The following is a 21,852-nucleotide window of genomic DNA, read 5'->3' on the forward strand; positions in this document are numbered from 1 at the left end:
TTAATCTCTTTTCCGGTCTCTCCTCTTCATCATCGCCTACGTCCCCATCGCTATTTGGTGGCACCTTACCGTCCCCAACGGCCATGTTGCAGTTTCTCGCACAGTGTAGGTGGCCTCTCTGCCTCCCCAACCCCCCTTCTGTGGCCAAAGTGTTTGTGGGGCATGGTGATTTTGCAAGTGGGAGGCTCGTAAAGGCCTGGCTGGACTACCGGGCAGTGTGATGGATGGAGGGAAGGCCGCAGACTCCATTTACATGAGAACAGAAGCCGGAGAGCGGCTGAATAGAGGGGCTTTCAATCTGCTTGTCATTGAAAAAGCTTAAGAACTTTCTCCAGCGACTAACCAACCCCCCAGCTCCTCTGCTCTCTCTCTCTCTTACTTTCTTCTTTATTCTCAACCCCCTTTCCCCCCCCTTGCTGTCTCTCTTGCTTTTCTTCCACCACCGTCCTCCTCCCCTCCCTCTGTCCATCGCTCTTTCTTTTCTCTCGAACCCCCCCTCTCCCTCCCTACTTCATTTTTTCCTCTCTCTTTTATCTCAGACCATCCAATCTGTCATTCTGGATCTCTGCGTCTCTCGCATGTATGATGTTTGGCTTCTTTCAGGCTTTCTCTGGACTCTCCGGCTCTCTTGCGAGGCCCCCACTTAAATTTTGATTTGATTGTCGACACAACACCAGGAGACATCAATGTGTTTCCTCTCTTTATTCTCCTGCTCTTGCTTATAATGAGACTGATCCCATACATGAGAATGACTCATGCACAATAGCTCCGGCACACTCCATATTCAGCCTCCACATAAAGTAAGGTTAATTGTATAATAAGTGTGTGACAATGACCTGCGACAATGGCTCAAGTCAATATTGACGCCGTACAGTGGGGTTTTGCAGTGTCAGGCCGTGAGCCAGTAAAAAACGGCAGCTCACGTGTCGCGCTTGAGATTTTTTTACATTTCTGCTTTGGTTTGAGGTAATACCACCTGTTGCTCTTCTATGGACTTCCATCGTGTCAAAATGGGCCATAGGTTTCAGTCATTCAAACATTCAAACAAAGCCAGAGAAAACATACTAATCCAATAGGAGATTCTGGTTTTACAACCCACTGCACAGAGACAATGCATAACTACTGCTGGTTGACAACAACACGTTTCATGCCCTACTACTTAGCTTTGCAACCTTCACATTCTTTTAAAATGGTTTTTACAATGGCACTTACTTATATAAACAGAACAAATCTAACAAATTAATTTCGCAAACTTGTATTTTACGTTCAGGCTCCATTAGCAGAATCACTTTCGGTCCCCATTAGATTTGTTGTCAATGATTAAACGGGAGGAACTAGAACAAAGGAGAAAAGAATGGAGTACAGAAACTCCTCCTTATCCTCTTCTTGGAATGCTGAGGATCGGATGAGTTTGTTCACTCATGAAAATGTAATGCCGACTATTGCTTTAAAGGTAAACTAGTAACTTTTGTAAGTTGTTAAAATGACCCTATAATGAAGTCATTTTTATAACAGCTTTTTTTGGTAGGCCTTATAGTAACCATTCAGATGATGTATTAGTACAAGCTAAACTCAGAGGGGGGGTTTCATTGTCACACTTCTTACTGATGGTCAGCCGTAGTCGTAGTGTTTGGGGATGCAGGGCTCACAATGGAAGTGTGAAGTGATGCCTATAGAAACTAATGTGTATGGATGGCTGGGTGATAAGGAGTAACTACTCACACCTGCGGTCATTAGAGAAGACGACTCACTGGGGTAGAGGACATCCGAGTACAGCAGCATCAGGGAAGATGGCTAAAAGAGAATGAAAATAAAAGATGTTCAACAATAAAAAATAAAAGTTTCCAAAAGTGATTCCATACATGAACTACCTTTGGTTCCCGCCAAAAGCTTTAAGTAATCAGTTCTTATAATAATCCTTTTTTTCTTAGTGTGAAGAACATTTTAATAATCTAAAGAACCCTTTCCCTCTATAAAGAACCTTTTTTTGCATTGGAACGGTTGGATGTTAAATGTAATTCATGGAACCATAGATGCCAATAAAGAACCTTTATTTTTCACAAACCTGAAAATGTACTTCATGTGGTAACATCTAAAACAACTCAAGTCATGAATACAATTTTATTCACTTACAAAATCAGTGCCCAATTGCAACAAACTTTTAAAGAAATCTCTATAATTACAATTGGTGTATTTGCAAATATTATCACTAAGGATTTTCTTAACGCATCATATAAACATCGTAACATAACATTATAACTATATAACATCATAACAAATAAAAAACTTTGTCATAACAAAATTCTTTCAGAATGTGAACTTTTCAAAGACAAGTATGTCTGTACTTTTTTCAATCGCTTTTGGATATATTTTGTGGGGTTTGTAAGTAGGGGATAATCTTAAGCACGACAGTGTGCCTATGATTTTAAGGTAAACAACTAATTATAATGAACTGAATTTTTTTTTAGGGCTGTAACGAATAAGCACATTGTAGTGTTGTGACCTTGAACACAGCTCGGCTAGTAACTGTAAGTCCCATAGGGCCTACTTTTTTTTTACTTTTAAATAAGCTTTATAATCCAATATTGAAATGATTACATTTAGCCTGATATGGCACAATGCAACATTTATAACTTAGGCCTAGATAGAACATCTCCTTTAAAAATCACCTATTAAAATTAGAAAAGGAAACAATTTTGGGCAATGACCCAAATAAAAATGACTGTCCAAAAGTTGCCTTTTCAACAGGTAACAAGTGTATAATAGATGAGGTTGTTTTGGTCAGAAATTAAAAACAAGACCCAAAATGGTATTCCTTGAACCTGTGGATAGATAAATAGGTAACAAAAAGTGTGGATAAATAAATTCAACTTTAATGAACTAAATGTTATTGATGTCTAATGACTTTGAGGAGAAATAACTATAAGATGGTCACAAAATGTTATATTGTAAAATCAGTTTAAAGTGTTGCAGGTGAAGACAGAAACTCTTCTCCCCAAAACGGAATCCTCCTCCTGCTCTTGGCCTCTCTACATTCACCGCACCCCTTCTTTAGTGATGCTAATGTGGAGAGAAAGAAAGCAGCTGGAGGCGGACAGTGATGAAATTCTATTATCACTCAAGCACTGAAAGAGTCGCAGGCAGGACGCACAGTGAGTTCAGCTCGGACCTGTTTCACTTTTAAGACAAACTAACGTCACTTCAGAACTTGTTGATTGTCTTTAGGCGTTTACAAACACTTCTCGCTATAGTTACAGTCAGTTCGCTCTCGTCTTTTGGACTTAGGCTACTTGTCCATGAAATAGGCGCTTAAACGTTTAGCTTCGCGGACACTGAAAGACTTTTGATTTGATTTAAAGTCATTTAGCAGTTTACGGTGATACTTACGTATCACCACTTAACTCTGTGGTCAGTCATGTACAGCATGCTGGAACACGACATGAAGTCCGCCGTGCCACCGACGCATCAGAGCGCGCAGGGAATGACACAGCTGAACGGTGGAGTGACTCACGGGACCGGCAAAACGACTGTCAACAGCCAACAACAACAGGGTGCCGATCCTATGGATAAAGTTAAGAGGCCAATGAACGCGTTTATGGTCTGGTCTCGGGGTCAGAGGCGCAAAATGGCACAGGAGAACCCCAAAATGCACAACTCAGAGATCAGCAAGCGCCTGGGCGCCGAGTGGAAGCTGCTGACGGACGCGGAGAAACGGCCGTTTATCGACGAGGCCAAGCGGCTTCGCGCACTGCACATGAAGGAATACCCTGATTATAAATACAAACCCCGCCGTAAAACAAAACCCGTGCTGAAGAAGGACAACCCGGCTGCTAAGTATCCTCTTTCAGCCGGTAACTTACTGGCGGCAGCCGCGGCTCAGGGGTCAGGTGGAAGCCCGCGGATGGACAGCTACGGCTGGGGTCACACAGGTGGCTATGCTGGAATGCAGTCGGACGCTCTAGGTTACAGTCAGCAGCTTCACCGCTATGATCTGTCCGCCCTGCAGTATCCTTCCGCCATGGCCACAGCACAGTCTTACATGAATAGTGCCAACTCATACAGGTAAGGTTATAATTATTCCTGGTGTTTATGTCTGCACTTCAATAACATGCTCACTAAATCAAATATTTGTGTAGTCTTTAACACTTTTTCTCTGATTTCTCTCCAGCCCCATGTCTTACAGCAGCACTCCACAGCAGCCCAGCCCGGTCATGTCCATGGTGAAACCGGACCAGGTGTCTCACTCTCCCACCGGAGCCCACAGCCATCAGAGGGGTCCTTTACAAGGAGATCTGAGGGACATGATTAGCATGTATATCCCTGGTGGAGACACCACAGACAGTGGAGCACAGAGAGGCTATTCCAATATCCAACAGCATTACCTCACCGGTACAGCACCTCTCACTCACATCTGATCAGGACACTGTCATTACCACTAGCATGGAGGGCCAGCAGTGTCGTTTGTAGATGCGTGAACATTAACTTGATATGTAAAAAAGGATGAGGGTGTGTGGACACATGGTTGAACTGGATATCCCAAGGCAGCTGGACTTCTGGCCTTGTTGAAGTGCCACAGAATATTGTGTGGAATGTGTGTCGCCCCTTTCTATCACGTTTTTTTAAGGTCCGTGTCTGTTTTCTGCAAAGTGTCCGATGATTATGTCATTGGGACCTGGTGCACTGTTGATGGAATTGCTTATAGTAGTATAACACGGCACATTTTTTTTTCTGTAATCGACTGGCCATTGTTTTTAATCAATCAGCTGACTGGTTGATTACTGCTTATTATTTGCATAGTAAACCAGCTAGTTTAATATGTCACTGACTACTGACTTTAAAGGCCTGGCTGTAATTGCTAAATAGGGAAAAAAGGGAACTGAGCACACATTCCCTCAGTCGCTGCTTGTCTTGATGATCTAAACACCTCGAAATGAATCTGCCGAGTTTTACTTTTAAGGTTTCATACCACAAGACTTTGTAACATTGTGCTGCTCTTCATTGTTTAGGTAATGCAAAAAATATGAAATGCACAACGGTTTAGACATTTTTGTTAGTGTAGATACATTTATCCCCAGAGCTTCGACAGATTTTTGTTGCATTAAAAAGTGAAAATGAAATAGAGATCCTGCTTAGAGGGATTTGACTGTATTTTCTATTAAAAAAGAACAATTAATTCTCAACTCATTTGAGAAATAGAACTTTGTGAATAGAAGTGTTGTGTGTATAAAAGGGAGTCAAAACGTTTTGAATAATGTTCATTAAAAAATGAAAACTTTATGGGCTTGTTAAAAAACTGTTTGACTAAGAATGTATTGTGAAATGTTTTTTTCTTCTTCTTTTAAGCCCTTATAGTAAGGGTTAATAATCTTGTATGTGACTTGACAACCTTGATAGAAAAAAAAAATTAATAAAGTATTTTATTATTTTTGTACACTTGTCCTTCTTTGTTCTCATTATATTAAAATATGAACACCCGACTATTTGTCTTAATCTTCAGTTTACAATGTGCACTGAAGTGCACAATCATCTCATGCTTCTCAGGTAAACTGTATTTCAGCAGGCTTTAACAGACAACATAAACAATAATTTTGATAGAATGTTTGCTGCAACAAACATCTTGAGATATAAAAACCTTCGGAAATAACTTCTCTCAAAATTATTAGGCTATAAGACTTTTCTAAACTTAACAGATTTGATGCAACAAGCCCCAGAAAAGTCCAGGGCTGAAGCTGCAAGTTAGTTAAAACATGGCACTTGTGATTAGCATTTCAACCTGTTCTTTTCCACTCGCACACATTTTACAAATTCAATTCAAACACAAGATTGTGGCGTTCGTAAATGCTGGAAAGAAAGTAAGCCTCACGTTTGTTTAATGATAACATGGCAGGTGTTGCTCTCCTATGGCGCCACAACAACCTACACACTTTCACGCATTAGACGATAATGTGATAAGTGCAAGACAGCCCAGCCCAAACACATCGGCCTTTATTGCGAAATTACTGAAACGAGCTTTTTCCAATGATAAATCAAAACTCATATGGACCCACTTTATAAGGCTGCCCATTTAAATGCGACCAGACTCGTTTAATTCATCGTTAATACGATAGCGGGCTTATGGTCCCGACATTAACGCATTTAAGTCGATATGACTGATATTATAATTAGCTAAAGTGCACCAAATTAAGCAAGAAAAGAGAACAATGAGTGCAGAAGACACCAATTTTGGGAGGGACGGGGTCTTAATTTTGGCGAGTGCTGAGGGGACATCTGACCTCCGTCACCTAACCTCGAGAAGAAAGTGGACATCGATTAAAACTGATAAAAGTTAGGAGGATCAAAACACAGAGGTCGGAAGAATATCCCTCCCTTTCTCTCGTTTTTTTGCATACTTTGCCCGCTTTTTCCAGGAGAGAAAGTGAGTGGCTGTCCGGCCCGTAATTGGCCGTTTCGGAGTCTCATTGTCCTGCGCTTTTGAGCACGCAGGTGCGCGCAGTAAAAGCGCGCGGTTCTCAGCGCCTCTTATGCTCGCCTTTGTTCTCCTTTCTCTCGCTCTCCTACCGGGCAGAAAATTAGCGTTGCATTGAGTGCCTCGTCTCCCCTCTCTCAGCAGTCCCGAGCTTAACCCGCTCGCTGCTCCTCGCTATTCTCATGGTAATGGTGCAGTCAGGACCGGCTAATCGAGGGTGGAGGGGAGGGGAGGAATGGGGGGAGATGCCAAGGAAGAGTTTTGAAAGGGGGATGGGAGTTAGAAACACTCACGCTCACGCATATGACGACAAATATAGTCCGCCGAACCCATAAATGCTATTGCAGGAAGCTGTACAAAGAAAGAAGACGTCCATAAAGTCATTACAACTGTTACTCAAATACTTTTAAAAAGCATAATATCTATTGAATTTTTTTTTTTGGTTCCGATGACATCATGCTTCTTTTTTTGTCAAACTGTACAATTAAGCTATTCCAAAATACTATAAAAATGCAATCCATACAAAATAAGTTGGATATATATTTATTTATTTTGCATACATACTCAATCATGAAAATGTAAATTTAAATTGAAAACAAATTCTGTAAAAAATGTTCGGAGAAAAGGTATAGATAGGCCCACTGAAATTCTTTAAAAACTATATTTATGATTTCAGTAATGCAATTTTTCTTTAAAATATTACTAACATTTAACATATGTCTGCTAATTTGCCAAATCAAGGTCAGTGTGGTATTACCAACATATAGAGCAACATGTGACAAGGAAAAGAAAACACAAAGGACCCCTTTAACCTGTTCATAAAAGTATTTCCTACAAGATATTTCGACCTTCTCATAAAAGTGTAGTTTTTTTTCAGGTAAAATTAAGTAACTATAAGCAAACAACACAAAAAAAACTTTTTTTAATCTTAAAAATATGAAAATATTTTTTAAATGAATGATTAAGATGTACAATCAATTACAGTGCAAAGAAACAAATTTATTACGTTTGGCCTACTTTTTACTTGATGGTAAAACACTCTTATTAAATGAGTTTTTTTATTTTATTTAATGTATTGTTCTATATTGTGAAGATCAGTAGCATGTCAATAGGGAAAGGGTGGGAGATAAGTGAAGCCACAAAGAATATCATCCAATCGTGTAAGATTTGTTTTGATATTAACATCTTATTTTCAGAATTAATCTGTTGGCAAACTCCAAAACTGAGTGAGCATTGTGCGTGCTTGTGCGTGCGTGTGTGTGTGTGTGTGTGTGTGTATGTGTGTGTGAAGCGTGTGTATGTGTGCGTGTGTGTGTGTGGGGGGGGGGGGGGTCATTTGAAGGGGGAGCCAGATTTTCTTGTTGAAAGCATGAAATCTCCTAGCAACAAACAGAGGCTTCCACAGGTTGTTCCCAAAGCAACAGCAATCCCCCAAACTAACCCCAAAACTCAACCCCACACCCACCAGAGAGAAAGAGAAAGAGAGAGAGAGAGAGTGAGAGAGAGGGAGGAAGGAACAGACTCAACAATTTTAGTTGAACATTTAAGTGCCCATGGACTCTGACAATTTGAGAAACTTTTCATGCACATTACACTATTAATTTATCCAATAAGTTCACAAACTGATCTTAATTTAATCATGGTTTAAATATACGCTGGCAGTCAAAAGTTAGGAATAACTAAGTTTTTCTGATGTTTTTGAAAGAAGTCTCTTATGCTCACCAAGGCTGCATTTATTTGAAAAAAAAAATACAGACAGTAATATTGTGAATTATTATTAAAATTTGAAATAACTGTTTTATATTTGAACATTTTTCATTTTATTATTAATGTTGAAAACAGCTGAGCTGCTTAATATTTTTGTGGAAACTGGTATACATTATACACAGTTGTTTGTACCATTTAAAAGTATATAGGCTAAAATAGAAATCAATACTTCTATTCAACAAGGATGCACTAATTTGCAACAGTAAAGACATTTATAATGTAATAATTTCTATTTCAAATTAATGGTGTTCTTTTGAACTTTCTATTCACCAAAAAATCCTGAAAAATGTATCACAATGTTTTCAACATTGATGATAATAATAATAATAACCACTTTAGGTCCCACTTTATATTAAGTGGCTTTAAGTACTATGTACTTACATCGAAAAATGTACTTGTGTGGATGTTATATTGTAAAACATGTTTGCTGCTATTGAGGTGTGATACTGATTAGGTTAGGGGCTGGTGTGGTGGTATGGGTAGGTTTAAGGGTCGGTTAAAGTGTAATTACAAATGTAATTGCAAACATTAATTACATCTGTAATTACATGCAGGTATTTTCAAAATATAAGTACAATGTAAAAACATATGTAGGCTACACATTAAAGGGGCATTCGGCAACTATTTCTACTTAAAACCGTTTAGAAATCATTTGGATGGCTTAATAACCTGTTCTGGTGAGAATGGTGACTTTCCCCGCTCCCCCCAGCGTTCCTAGGCGGAAAACCAACCTTGCAACATGGGGACTAACATCCAGGATAAATTGGAAATAGGAAGTCTTGTGAGAAGCAAGAACGAGCGAGAAACACACACTGCTTTACGGCAATTAGACATAAACACACACGCCGCCCTCAATGTGTATTAGAGCTTAGATTCTCTGTCCGAGCCCGAGCCCGACCCGACCCGCGCCGATATTTCCCGCCACTATGCTCGGGTCGGGCCCATGATCAAGCACGTCACATGTCATGCGCAGTGTCTCCTCCACTCGAACGCTGTGCTGTAACGTTAGGCCTATTGTGTAGCTTAAGTGCAACATGGAGCTTGAAGAAGTAAAGAAAAAAATTAAAACAGGAGAATTAACTTTGAGCAAGTATGAAGGAAAGTCGGAGGTATGGAAATATTTTAAACTAGTCGTGGGCAGTGACAACATATGTGCTGGCTTTGTTGAGTGCAAGTGCGGCACACTGCTAGAGAGTCTGTACGTGTTGTAGCCATTAAATAAGCGCATTTAGTTTCATATTCATTAAAATATTATAATGTTATTTTTTTCCATCTATGTTGATTATGAAAGTGAACAGAGTAGATAGGAGGATGCGCAATATCAGGAGACATGGAGTGGTTCAGGCATGATTTTGAACACTTCATTATGTTTTGTTTTGTAGAAAGCCTTTCTTTAAAGTGAATTTCGTTTTGTATAAATTGTATCTTAATTTTAATAAATTTTTCATCAACCAATTGCTTGGATTTAATAAATAAGCAGCATATATAGCAGACAATAATCATGATATGGAGGCGCCGGCGAGCCGCGGTCACCATAGCACGTGAACTAAAGCCATCTCATCATAAATTAAATCAATTCTGCACGCTTGTCACCGAATTTACAAATTCACATCTTGCTTGTTGCATGCACACATATGTCGAAATAACATTATTAATAATAATGAATCTTTAAGAATATTTGATTGAATGCTGAATGTTGTGCTTGTTCAATTTAATAAAATTAAAACTTTCATTGTGATAATTAAAATAATTGAATATTAAATATTAAGTGGCCAATTTTTGCACATTTATTAATAGTATTTATACAATATATATATATATAAAATTGCGCAGCTCCCCCCTGTCAATGGTCTAGCACCCATTCAGTACCTGCGTTAAAAAATGATCTGGCGTCGCCCCTGGTTATAACGGCCCACGTATTAAAAATGATTGGGTTTAAATCGGGCTCGGGCTCATAATTACAGTTAATTTGTCGGGCCGGGCCGCGCTCGGACACAACGTGCATGGGCTCGGGACGGGTGGGGCTTGATTTTTTGGGCCCGATCTAAGCTCTAAAGTGTATGATGTATTGCCCACCTCGGTAGACATAGCTCCACGTGATAAACTTGGCCGGCTCCGATAATAACAAATGCACATGAGCAGCGGTAGAAAGCGGGAGGAGGGTGCCTCAAGTGAGTTTTTTTACGACATTGTTGTGAAATATACACCTCACAGCTGTAGGGGGAGCTCGTAGAGAAAACATGCGACAACAAAAGTGAAAATCAGCGAAGAAATAGCTAGAGTTGCTGAATGCCCCTTTAAATCTATTGTATCAAATTATTAATTTCAATGCAAGTACATCGTACTTAAAGCCACTTAATATAAAGTGAGACCCCATTTTAAAATGTAATAATATTTCACAGTATTACTGCTTTTACCATATCAAATAAATTCAGCCTTAGTGACCATAAAATACTTTAAACATTAAGCACTTAAAAAAAAACGTTATTGTTCAAAACATTAACCATCAATATATAACTCTTTAATTTCTGATTAATCATGAATATAACAAAAAAATAAACACAGTAACTGAGAAAACTGGCTTCAAAGTCTTTTTGAACTGATTTTATATCAGTTTTCTCTGAATCTGAGCAATGTTGAGTCAATCCTTCTGTAGAACAGCTCATAGTCTAAGAGACTTTTCGATTATACCTAATTTTCACAAATTGTGTTTTGAGACTCGATGGGACAGGGTTGCTATGCTCCAGTTCAGAGCTATAGTACAAACAGAGAGCAGGACCAACTGCATACTTATGCACTGCTGTCTGCTTGAATGCCACCTAGAACATTATTATGGTTGACTTACATGCTCAAAAAAGTGAGAGAGAAGTAGAGCAGGTTTGTCTGTGCAGAAGTCAGATTGAGGTGTGGTGCTCGTTCGTGGGAGAGTGATATAACAAACATTTGTCACCCAATTGTGCAAGAAAACTGAACCCGATGACTGACGAAAAAACAAATGAGCAGAATATCGTCACAATTGTCTTAACTAACGTCATACAGCACACCTACTGTTAGTGAGTCACCAGAAACATGTCAATTATTTAAACTTTGCTCTTGAGAAAAATCATCAATCTATTATCAACTCACCTTTTTCCATATATTGACATTTATAGAACTACAATTATCTTAAAATAGATCAACAAAACTAAAATATACCACACGTGACACATCGTTTCTTCTATTCATTAAATATGAATCAGTCTAGCAGAACAACAGCAGAATACACAACAGCATGGCGACAACTGGAAGTGGTAATCATGGCCGGCTGCACCATCTCCCCACTGGCCTTCACCCTGGCCATGGAAGTCATCATCCGGGCCTCTCGATGGACGGTTGGCGGACAGCGAGTAAGACCAGGGCTGAGGCTGCCACCGCTTAGAGCCTACATGGACGACCTCACAACTCTCACCACGACTAAGGTTTGTACTGTGCGGCTACTAAGAAAGCTCCAGGAAAACATTGAGCGCGCTCGCATGAAAATCAAGCCGAGCAAGTCCAGAAGCTTCTCTATTATCAAGGGGAAGCTGTCAGACCACCGCTTTCACATTGGTGAGGAACCCATTCCAACGGTTTCAGAGAAGCCAGTGAAAAGCCTAGGTCGTTGGTATGATGCCTCCCTCAAAGACAAAGAGCAAGTAGAGCAGCTCAGGAGGGAGCCACCGGCCTGGAGAACATCGACAAAACCATGCTTCCTGGCAAGCTCAAGATCTGGTGCATGCAGTATGGACTACTTCCACATCAACTGTGGCCGTTAACTCTTTATGAAGTCCCACTCTCAAAGGTGGAGAAGCTGGAGAGACTGGTCAGCTCATATATAAGGAAGTGGCTTGGCCTTCCCAGGTGCCTCAGCAGAATTGGGCTTTACGGCAAGGGGATGTTACAACTGCCCATTTCCAGTCTGACAGAGGAGTACAAGTGTGCCAAAGTCAGACTGGAGATGATGCTGCTGCATTCGAGGGATCCATTTGTAGCCCAAGCGGCCCCCATCCTGGCCACCGGGAGGAAGTGGACCCCATTGGCTGCTACTGAGCAGGCAAAGGCAGCACTCAGACACAAGGACATCGTGGGCCGAGTGCAGGAGGGGAGGAGTGGTCTAGGCCTCGGGGTCAGTCTACCAGCGTGGAGCAAGGCCTCTACATCTCAGAGATGCAAGCTGGTGGTCCAGGAGATACGTCGAGAGGAGGAAGCAGGAAGGTGCGCCCAAGCTGTGGCGCAGGCAAAACAAGGGCAGTGGATGGCATGGAAAGGAGTGGAGAAGAGGAAGATCTCCTGGAAAGAGTTGTGGGAGATGGAGGCATTCAGGGCAAGTTTTACAATCAGGGCTGCCTACGATGTCCTGCCTTCCCCTGCAAACCTAAGCCAGTGGTACGCCGAAGACCCCACGTGCCCTCTATGCCACAGTCTAGCAACACTCAAGCACATCTTAGTGGGATGCAAGACCAGCCTCACCCAAGGTCGTTATACCTGGCGGCACAATCGGGTGCTAAAGAGTCTTGCAGCGGTGCTAGAAAGTCGACGGCCAAGTGTGAATGCCCTTCCTCTCCCGTCATCCCGGGGGCAGCCGATACCATTTGTTCGAGTGGGCGAGGGTCAAGCCAGCCTCACCGCCACAAGACCAGACACTTGTCAGCTGGGGAGAGCACGGGACTGGAAGCTGCTGGCAGACTTGGGCAAGAAACTCTGCTTCCCAGCTGAGATCGCAGCTACAAACCAGCAACCAGACCTAGTTCTGAGGTCGACCTCACTCAAGGTTGTTTACATCATCGAGCTCACCGTGCCCTGGGAGGGTGCAGTGGATGAGGCTTATGAAAGGAAAAGGTTGAGGTACGCTGAACTTGCAGCCGATGTGCAACAACAAGGCTGGAAAGCGAACATACGACCAGTGGAAGTAGGCTGCAGAGGGTTCGTAGCCACCTCAACATCCAGGCTACTCAGGGAGATGGGAGTGCGAGGGAAGGCCCACTGGAAGGCAGTCAAAGACCTCTCCAGGGCTGCTGAAAAGGGAAGCCAGTGGCTGTGGATGAAGAGAAAGGACTCCGTCTGGGCCTTCAAATGAATTGATGGCACCTAGGGAGTGAACCTAGGACGCTGGGATTCACTGCTGAACCCTCTGGAGGTGTCGTGGGCCTATCAGCGAAACACCAAAGAAGGAGGGCGCCCACTTGATAACCCAAAGGGTGACATCACTCATTTGATCATCCCACGGATTGCAATAGGTGCCTCAAGTATGTATGTATTGAGGGATATCAACATCTAGTCCTATACAACAGACCTCAATAGGCAGTGATTTTCTTCAGATATCATCATTTGAGATGCCCAATATATTGGTACAATATCAGATATTGTTAGATATTGAATATTTTTGAACTGATCAGTAATAGTTGATATTGTATATTTATTTGTGCATGCTCATTTCCTATGCTTTTACATAGATTTCCTTAATAACATTGTTAAATGTAATCTTCCCAAACCTCAAAAAGATTTTCCATTTTTCATACTGTTTAGATCACAACTTTGCAATGCCTAAATTTACTTGCAAAATGATTGGTGTTAGCTGTTAGTGTTTTCTTTTTACTTTATTTAGACACAATTGTATAAAACTTTAATATCAGCCAAAGACCCATATACACCAAGCACGATAACTATAGCTGCGTCCTAATTCAAAATCTGCATCCTTCGAAGTCCCAATTCCTTCAAATGCGGCCTCGAAATGAGTCCTTTGTTTCCCAGTCAATGAAGGATTCAAAAGATGGATCCTTTTATGGCCTAGTCTACCCCAGAATTCATTGTACGCTGAAAACGACGGTATTTTTTTGAGAGAAATTGCGGGATTAATCTTTAAAATGTAAGTATTAGGTTTCAACTTACTCAAATATCTAATGATACAAAAAAAACATTTTTAAGCAGTTCAAATGTTGACATATCATACTAAATTGCAATTTTATACAGTTTTTTAACAGTTCTTGAACCCTGTTTGTTTTCAGACAGTAGAATATAACTTTCTAAAAAGTCCAGTACAAACATTGCAGTGGCTAAGCGACAAGAACAATCCTCTTTCAGAATCCATCTTGCTGTAAGAGCTTGAGCACTTAAAATGGCAGATGACAAAATGAAAAAATCAAACATTATTTCACTGCATTTAAAAATTGCAAAGAAGAAATACCATAAAACACTATGAAATGGTATACTGGCAGGTAATAAAAGTGTTTCGGTTAGCAAGACAGTTTAACAAAGCACCACGTATGTGGATGAACGTGTCTGCTAAAGCTGCTTGATAAACTGGATTTCAATTCTATCACTGAGCTCAACCCAACTTTAAATATGAAAACACATTCCTTTCACTAATTTTATGCGAATCCAACCAGATTGGAAACATTCAAGAACCATAGCAGGTATGATGGGTGACAGATGATCTTTCAACACCTTTCGTTTTCTATCTTTCTTAAACTTGCTCACTCTCGCACACACTTTGTTTGAACATGTAAACAATATGTAATGTCATTTTTTTCAGTCAGGGTATTATTTTTGGTAAGCACATTATTTGCCAACATCTTTGTGAGCTCACAGGAGAAACTGAGGAGAAGGAGAGTGTTTTGACATGCTACACTGAACTGTAGAAGGATTACAACACTCAGATTGGAGTATTGATCCACTGCAGCTGCTCTTGCATGGTGGATGAAGAGAGACAGAGAGAAAGATAAAAAGAGAGAGAGAGAGAGAGAGAGAGAGAGAGAGAGAGAGAGAGAGAGAGAGAGAGAGAGAGAGAGAGAGAGAGAGAGAGAGAGAGAGAGAGAGAATCATAGCAATTCTTCAGTCTTGCAATCTGATTTCTGAAGTTGTGTATTCACACTTTTAATGACTGCATCAACTTGGAGAACTTTTGGCCATGTGGATCAAGAGACTAAACTTGTAAACATTTTTTACACTCTCACTGGTTCTTTATAATTGTCTCCTAAAATGTTTAACAGTGCATACATATATACATCACAGGGGAATTTTCCTGAAAGTCATGAACATTTCAACCACCGCCATTTCTGACATGATGAATTTTTTAAAAATGAATTGTTAGAATAAAATGTCTGACTCCTTTAAGCCTAATTTCATAGCTAGTACTTTATAATTTTGCAAAATACGTCAAAATTACAGCCTGAAAATTATACATAATCTGTACAACGTGTCTCTTATTTTATCTTTGCCATGCTTTTCTCTCATACTTTTGTCTTTTTTGGTAAACATGTATAATAACTTTTGAAAAAACTTTATTGTGGCGCAAAATTGTTGGTCATGATGTAAATATGACACCACATCTGAGAGACATGATCATAATTGGGGTAAAAATGTTTTTATATTAAATCAGTAATATTTTAAATCGATGTATTTAGCAAATTTTTATAAAAATTTGCTAAATACATCGATTTAAAATATTACTGATTTAATATAAAAACATTTTTACCCCAATTATGATCATGTCTCTCAGATGTGGTGTCAAAATACGTCAAAATTACAGCCTGAAAATTATACATAATCTGTACAACGTGTCTCTTATTTTATCTTTGCCATGCTTTTCTCTCATACTTTTGTCTTTTTTGGTAAACATGTATAATAACTTTTGAAAAAACTTTATTGTGGCGCAAAATTGTTGGTCATGATGTAAATATGACACCACATCTGAGAGACATGATCATAATTGGGGTAAAAATGTTTTTATATTAAATCAGTAATATTTTAAATCGATGTATTTAGCAAATTTTTATAGGGTACAATAGATTTATTTATAGATTTTCTATAGGGTCTGGGACAAAAATAAAACAATAAAATGTATTAATGAAAAGCATTTTAACATAGCAAAAAATAAATGCTAAAAGGCATGGCAAAAGTTCCAGACAGCTTTAATGTGAACCTCACATTCACAAAGAAAATGAATTGAAATCTGTTCATTGTAATTAAAATAAATAAATAAATCAACCCCGGCACATAAAAGTGCCTGAAACACCCCTATCTAAAGGAGCTTTACTTCATCTGCACTCATTCATAATTTTTATTTGTTCATGTATGTCCAAATTCTAGAACACCGTGAATAACTATCTACAGTCGGATCTGTATCATCAGCCACCAGCCACTCAAGTGCGGCCCACACAGATAGAAATACTCACCAAACACCATGAGCACATTCTTAAGATATATGGAAGAACTGCATCAATGGGCTGCTTATCAGACACAACCAAACAACACACATCAAAGTGATCCGATAATACAGACACAATCAAAATCTCTAAAACTTGTGTAAAAACAAATGTAAAAATTGTAAGTATGAAATACATAAGTTAATCACTTTGTTTTCAACATAACTCTTTCAAGTCCTCTAACACAAACACACACGATTCTTTCAGACCCTCATGGGCAGGGCAAACAAACACACGCACGGTGTGGCGTTTCCACACAGACACACAGATTAGATCATTATGATGGTAGATTGAGGTCTGTCAGACAGGTAGATAAGGAGCGAACCACACGCATGCACAGACGCTTTATGACTCATGTTTCAGCGAGTTTTCATTGCTCCGGAAACACACACAGCCCCGCAGAGAAGACCTCCCACAAAGCAGACAGAGCCAAGACTACACAACCAGACCCAACAAACAAACCACACCACAGCGTCAACAGAGCGACTAAGCAACACCGGGGGACATGCCGTCTGTCATTTCAATACCTTTAAACTACTTGTTGACTTCACTACTAATCCCCAAGATAGTCTTTCACCCAACATGAGTAAAAACTGATTATGTAAAAGGAAAAAACAACATGTTACGAGTAGATTTAACAACATTAGAAACACATTTTATTACAGAAAAAGTTTTCTGAATATGTGCAGAGTATAGCATAACAATTAATGTTGAAAAATGAACTGAAATCACATCTTGAGACTGAAAAGTGAAAATACAAACATTTCATGAGACATTGGATGATTCACAACCTCTTTTTCCAGGAGTGCAAATGCACAATCTGAGATGTAATCCATGTCAGAATATACCTGACCAAGTGACAGAAAAACAGATCTGAAAAAATAAAGAACAACATATAATTACTGTACTAGTGAATGTATGATGAGCAGAAACTCAATAATACGCCATAATAGCAGAGTAAAAACTACTCTTCTGCCACCTAGTGGTGCCTTTTTGCAATCGTCACAAGCACACAAGTTCAATACTACTGCCACACAGAGGATGACTTGAAAAGCATTCAAATTTTCTCATCTTTAAACAAAATGCTAAACGAGTCCTATTTTTAGCTTCATTTGAAAAAATAAATTGGTTTGGCTTGTTTTGTTTTGTTTATAATTGGTTGGTATCACTTTCTAACAGAGATGGATCAGACGACCCTATTCATCTATTCATGTCATTGACAATTAACTGAAGTGCAGCATCTGCCCAAGCAAATAAATATAGTTTGATTAGTACTGTTCACATGTAAGCCAAATATTCAGATTTTGTGGAATTCACCTAATTTGTTTGAGGTTTGGAGTTTGTGGTTTATAATAAAACCATAACTAAACACATACAATTAATTTGATTACCATCAGAAAGGGGTTCAATGGTCTTGATAGTCCAGGCAGCTGAAACACTCTTTGACACACAACTCATTCAATAAATGGAATTGTGATCTCTTTGGTAATAAAAAATTTAACTGGACTTCACTATGCACTAGCAGGTTTTGACATGCATATGATATTGAGACATTAAGTGAATTAGCCCTCCAAAACATACTGTACTATAGGGGGCACTAGGATACATTCTGCATACAAGAAGAGTTTATTTTACCTCTTTTATTCAGCCTTGTCTTTCTGCACTTGGCCTTCTTTCTCGCGGTTTGTCATGCATTTATTCCAGTACATCAGGACCTGTGCTAGCATCAGCCCACTGCCACAACAGGCCAGTGCATGCATCTGACTTGAGAGAGATATGCCTGTGTCCTTCAGAAAGAGAGAGAGAGAGTGATTAGAAATGTGAAAAGAGATATTACAATTATAATGGGTAATATTAACATGTACTAATGTGTGAATATTTAAATAAGCACATTTATTTTCTGTATGGGAACATATCTTAAGGTCTTGGCTTAAAAAGCTATCAAACATTTTTACTAATATTACCCAGAAAGAAAAAGACACCGATCATTAAACACTGATCTTTTGTGACAACATGCTTCATACCAGAGCATGTTGTTACACTACAGCGTAAGTTTTCATAATGGAAGCTGTAAGCATTAGGTTTTCTGAGTTGCAATGGAAAGTAACTAGTGACAGATATTTTTCTTACTTATTGTGGTGTCCATATGGAAATGTACTATCAAAAAAGATTGTAAAAAACATTTGGGTGGAATACTTGGGTCTATTCATCGGGTGAATGATTGAAGAAGTCCAGAATACATATGTTAACAGAGAGAGATTAAGTTAATATGTGATTAAGGTAATATATTTTAATTAAAAATTACAATGTCAAAAGGTTTTTTTTAAACATATGCATGGATGAATTGTTCACAATAGGATCTAAAATATGCATTTTAAAAAATCAATAAGGTGAATTTTCCTTTCATGTCGAATATAGACAAAAAAAGAGACACATTTTTGCTAAATAAAAAAAATAAAAAAATCCATACAATAACAAACAATTTTTTTTGTTTTGGTCAATACATATCATTATTAATCAACTGCACACATGTTTAGAATTTTATAATATATATAATCAAAAACAATTATAATAATTATAATTTTAAACTGAATTGAATTTTAAATTGTGACAGCTTGCCTGACCTGACATTTATGAAAATTACTCTAATTATGAGAAATCTACCTTCATAATATGGTTGACCACTATTTTAATGGTGCGTTATACCCGGTGCGCTATTATTGTGTTCACTTGTTCACTGAACAGTCATAGTAAAAATACTATGGCATTACAATTTTTGTTTGTAGGACAGAATTTACAAAATTATAACTTAAAAGGAGTTTCAGGTATTTGACTTTTGAAAGCCAACATATAAAACCACTGCTAGAGCATTTGTGTAATAGGCCATTTTTAAAAACCTTGAAATAATATCCATGTGTGACAACCAACCCTAGTCTCCTTTACATTACAATTTCTGCCCTAAACGAGTGTGTGTGCGTGTGTATGTGTGTGGCCTGGTAAACCCTACATTATGGGGACAAAAGGATGGCAATATCTGAAATTCTTGTTCGTGTGGGGACATTTTTTGGTCCCCATGAGGAAAACAGCTTATAAATCATACTAAGTGATGTTTTTTGAAAATGTAAAAATGCAGAAAGTTTTCTGTGATGGGTAGGTTTAGGGGTAGGGTTAGTGTAAGGGAATAGAATATACAATTTGTACAGTATAAAAATCATTATGTCTATGGAAAGTCCCCATAAAACATGGAAACACTACGTGTGTGTGTGTGCGTGTGTGTGTGTGTGCGTGTGTGTGTGTGTGTGTGTGTGTGTGAGAGAGAGAGAGAAGGTGTGTGTGTGTGTACCTGCAGAGAACTGAAGACACGCCCCAGAGAGCCGAGAAAAGCCAGGAAAACCGAGAGTGCAGACAGCTGTCCTGTGTGTCCGCATTTAAAGTTACTGCCTGCCTGGAAGAACTGAACATACAACATAAACAAATTTTTTTTTTTAATAAAGAAAATGTCCACATAGGGGTACAAAGTCCTGTCTCACCCTTCCAGCAATAACCAACAGCACATTCCAATCATGCAGGGTCCAAACCACTGACACAGGGGTTAAAGGGGAACCCAGGAGGAACATAAAGCCACAGTATAGAGCAAGAAAACATATACCTGCATGAAAAACCCAAACAAACATTAGATTATGAAAAAGGAAATTCTCTCCATACGGTTTAAGCCTTCTTTTTCTAACCTTTTATGGTTTTCCCTTGATAGTGCTGGATGAGCAAAGCCAGGACAGCAATCTCGATCAATGCAAACAAACTTTCCCCCCAGGCTCTGCACACACACACACACACACACACACACACACACACACACACACACACACACACACACACACACACACACACACACACACACACGTCTTAGCATGACTGCATACACACGCTTAGGACAATCTGCTCTTTACAGTATATGTTAGCGTTTGACATTAGGCAAAAGCTGTTTTACCCAATGGGAAAGTTTTGAGTGTAGCACAAAGCTGCATGAGTAGAGATGGCCAACAGCTCCAGAAAAATAGATGTCAGACACAGTCCATTAGAACTTCCAGACCAAATAATTTTACAGATCTGAGGCAGAGGAGCTGTGGAAAGAAATTAAAATGTTATTTTATAAAGATTTTGAATAAGTTTTTTTTTTTACATTTTCGGTTTTCATTTTAGTTTTAATAATTTGTTGTGTTTTTGCAATTTTAGTAGTTTTTGTCAATATATTTTCCATACATATATTGTTTTGATTTAGTTTTAGTTAACTATAATAACCCTAGGAAGAAGCGGATACACACATAATATAAAACAGTGTCAACAGATAAAGCTGAGAAAATATGAAGTAACTATTACCACTCTGGATGATATGAAATTTGCAGGACAGATTTCAAATAGACTACTACTTACCAATAACAATTCCCATCAAAATCAATATTCCCATAGTCTTTCTCATGATAATCTTCAGGCAAGGTACTAGAGAACAATAAACAATACACAGTGCACAGTAAAGAAGTATCATGTCTACAGGCCAAACACACACTGGACACTGAAACACATTAAATACCATTAAACAAGTCATCTGTCATTCAGTATGTTAAAAATGCTACCAATTATAAAATGAATTTGTTTAGTATATTGTTTAGGACATGTTTGGATGCATTCACTAACATTTTCACACGTTTATTCCAGATAAAGCTGTCTCTCACCGTGCAAAAAGTTGAAGTAAATGAAAAAGTGGTCATAACATTTTTCTGGCATGAAGAAAGTTAGCAAAAATTCTTTCAAAGGAGTCATCGTCCCTTGGTCAGACGTGTCCATAGTTCATGTATTCCTGTCGGTGGTTGTTTATCGTATCCCAACCCAAATCTTCAGGAAGGAGAATAATCAGTTATTTAACATTGACAGATTCCTCTTCACATGGCTAAACTAACTAGCCGTATAACATTCGATACGTGACTTTTTTGTCGTCTTTTTGTAACGTCTAAGCAAAATCTTTTTTGAACTAGTGACCATTCATATAAAAAGTCGTGTTTGCTAAAATCCACCAAAACTGCCTCTAGTTTGTTTGACGGCAAAGGAAGACTCACCAATGACGTTAGAGGGGCGTGATTGTCTCTGGATTTAGACTAGCTTATGTTTTTAAAGCTCCCGAATGGAGAGCCCTTTACTATAAGTGTTTTAATGCAACTAAATTAATTAATAACCAAAGCCTGTTCAGTTCACAAACGAAACATGTTTGTATTTCCACATTTCGATACTTGTATCATCAGTAGCCTATGCAGAGACAGCGGCAGTGAAATATGTGTTCATACAGGGGGCGCTCGCCGCTCATACAGAATTAGGAATTGAATTAGGAATTAAGAACCGCACACT

General features: G+C 38.9%; 2 protein-coding genes and 1 long non-coding RNA gene across 4 annotated transcripts in view; 2 read left to right on the plus strand and 1 right to left on the minus strand.

Moving 5' to 3' along the window:
* The window catches only part of mpdu1a (mannose-P-dolichol utilization defect 1a), a 29,375-nt gene extending 7,804 nt beyond the window's left edge, over window positions 1-21,571 (minus strand). The window contains exons 1-8 of one of the 2 annotated variants that reach the window (XR_013206842.1): window positions 21,186-21,571; window positions 20,887-20,952; window positions 20,444-20,576; window positions 20,184-20,269; window positions 19,986-20,104; window positions 19,799-19,909; window positions 18,091-18,242; window positions 1,723-1,794 (exon numbers count right to left, since the gene is read on the minus strand). Coding sequence is in view for 1 of the 2 variants with exons in the window: in XM_077241105.1 (XP_077097220.1) it covers window positions 18,096-18,242; window positions 19,799-19,909; window positions 19,986-20,104; window positions 20,184-20,269; window positions 20,444-20,576; window positions 20,887-20,952; window positions 21,186-21,297 (774 nt within the window). In the remaining variant the exon portion in view is untranslated. Of the gene's footprint in view, window positions 1-1,722; window positions 1,795-16,145; window positions 17,329-18,090; window positions 18,243-19,798; window positions 19,910-19,985; window positions 20,105-20,183; window positions 20,270-20,443; window positions 20,577-20,886; window positions 20,953-21,185 lie in introns of those variants that run through there. The other variant, XM_077241105.1, reaches the window with a different exon arrangement.
* sox19a (SRY-box transcription factor 19a) lies at window positions 3,054-5,431 on the plus strand. The gene is made up of 2 exons (XM_077241104.1): window positions 3,054-4,062; window positions 4,169-5,431. Exons 1-2 carry the CDS (start codon window positions 3,416-3,418, stop codon window positions 4,413-4,415), a joined length of 894 nt encoding a protein of 297 aa, XP_077097219.1. The 5' UTR covers window positions 3,054-3,415; the 3' UTR covers window positions 4,416-5,431.
* On the plus strand, window positions 19,679-19,927 carry LOC143748864 (uncharacterized). The gene is made up of 2 exons (XR_013206844.1): window positions 19,679-19,712; window positions 19,783-19,927. It is a non-coding gene; the product is annotated as an uncharacterized LOC143748864 (long non-coding RNA).
* Window positions 21,572-21,852: the final 281 nt, after the last annotated feature.

This window comes from Siphateles boraxobius, unplaced genomic scaffold, assembly GCF_051911475.1.
Source record: "Siphateles boraxobius isolate OS27281-9 unplaced genomic scaffold, OSU_SipBor_1 24, whole genome shotgun sequence".
Taxonomy (NCBI): domain Eukaryota; kingdom Metazoa; phylum Chordata; class Actinopteri; order Cypriniformes; family Leuciscidae; genus Siphateles; species Siphateles boraxobius.

Excerpts from the sequence above, each read along its gene's own strand:
- sox19a (XM_077241104.1), top strand. The coding sequence starts at position 3,416 with ATGTACAGCATGCTGGAACACGACATGAAGTCCGCCGTGCCACCGACG. Across the intron at positions 4,063-4,168 it reads AATAGTGCCAACTCATACAG|CCCCATGTCTTACAGCAGCA; the intron begins GTAAGGTTATAA and ends ATTTCTCTCCAG.